General features: G+C 46.6%; 1 protein-coding gene across 1 annotated transcript in view; it reads right to left on the bottom strand.

The window, feature by feature from the left end:
• The window catches only part of LOC102856122 (zinc finger protein 84-like), a 5,080-nt gene extending 4,336 nt beyond the window's left edge, over positions 1-744 (bottom strand). The window contains exon 1 of the mRNA XM_006897405.1: positions 609-744. Within this exon, the coding sequence (XP_006897467.1) occupies positions 609-744 (136 nt within the window). The remainder of the gene's footprint in view (positions 1-608) is intronic.
• Positions 745-1,568: the final 824 nt, after the last annotated feature.

Genomic DNA, 1,568 nt, shown 5'->3' with positions numbered 1-1,568 from the left:
AGTGTGACAGAGAGAGTGAATGTGAGAGAGAGAGAGGAGAGGGGGAGAGTGTGACAGAGAGAGTGAATGTGAGAGAGAGAGAGAGAGAGTGTGTGTGTATGTGCACCTATGTGTGTATATATACTTTACACACATACAAAACCACATACACACGCAGGGAGTTCTAATGGCTTAGTGGTAAGGAGTTGTGCAGCCAACCCAAAGGTACACGGCTCAAATACACCAGCTGCTTCCAAGAGACAAAGACAGGCAGTCTCTTGTGTGAGCCACAGTGTCTGAAAACCCGCTGCAGGGTCAGCTAGGAGTCAGTTCCGGCAATACCGATACATCACCTTCTATTATCAGTATGTCTAACACACAAAGCTACAGTGAGTGACTTGCAGATCCTATCATTCTCCAAATGTGCACGGGAGACAGTGGAAATGTAGCACAGCCTAAGTCTAAGACAACCACATCAGAAATCAGGAGTGACCAAGATTCAGGGTCGCTACAAGTCATACTCTGCTTGATGGAACCTAACAACAGCGGTATTCATACGCTGCACTAATGTAAAAAAATACAAGCAAGCGGCAGGCACCGTCTGAGATAATTCGGAAAGCTGTCCTCACCTAGGGACATGAGGTTGCTGTAGTTCTCCAGCATCACATCCTGGTAGAGGTTCCTCTGCACAGGGTCGAGCAGCTGCCACTCCTCCCAGGAGAAGTCCACGGCCACATCACTGAACGACAGCACCTGTGACAACATGCTCTTTCTAAATCGCCAGTTAATATCACCAAGTTCAGGGGGGGGAAACCTAGAGGAGCCTACCAGAAATACTTTCACTTGGAAATTACAGGCACACCTGTCTGCTCACCAGGCTTTGTTCTACATTTGTGGATTAAATCCCTTTAAAACTATCTTTTCTTTTTTAATGATTTCTTCACTCTTTCTTTCATAAAATGTAAAACACTTGTTGAGATCTCTCTTATCACACTGTACGTATTAGAAATACTTTCAAAAGAGACAAGAACAACATGGCCAGCTCTCCAGGAGCTTCTGACGTTCCTAAGTGGCCAGTACTTAACAAGGTATTACAGTTTAACAAGCTTTATGGCCAAAGTGTCATGGTGGTGCAATGGTTAAACATTCGGCTGCTAACTCAACGTTCAGCAGTTCAAACCACCCAGCAGTGATGCGGAGGAAAGACCTGGTTCTCTGCGTCCAGGAATATGCAGCCTAGGGCACCCCAGGAGGGCATGCTACTCTATCACATGGGGTCATGAGTCAACAGTAACCAGTAACATGGTAGAAGTTTATTCAGGCTCCAACGGGGATATGAATTGGGAAATAAATCTGCTCTCAAAAGGAGCCGGGTGGGAAAGCCTTGTCTATTGTGGGGACTAGTGACTTTCACAGTAACAGACAGAAGAGATGGGGAGTGGGAGGGTAAGGGCCTTCCAGAAGGGAGCAGCATGCATAAAGGTATTAATGAAACACACGCTGTGTTCCAAGAACTACCGTTTAGTAACACATCGGGAGAGGCTGCGGGGACGGGGGTCACAGTGCAGGAACTTAACATGGCTCTTCTA

This window comes from Elephantulus edwardii, unplaced genomic scaffold (assembly GCF_000299155.1).
Source record: "Elephantulus edwardii isolate Elephantulus edwardi_28Jun2011 unplaced genomic scaffold, EleEdw1.0 scaffold00208, whole genome shotgun sequence".
In the NCBI taxonomy this organism is placed as follows: domain Eukaryota; kingdom Metazoa; phylum Chordata; class Mammalia; order Macroscelidea; family Macroscelididae; genus Elephantulus; species Elephantulus edwardii.
This window is presented reverse-complemented; position numbering and strand designations above follow the sequence as displayed.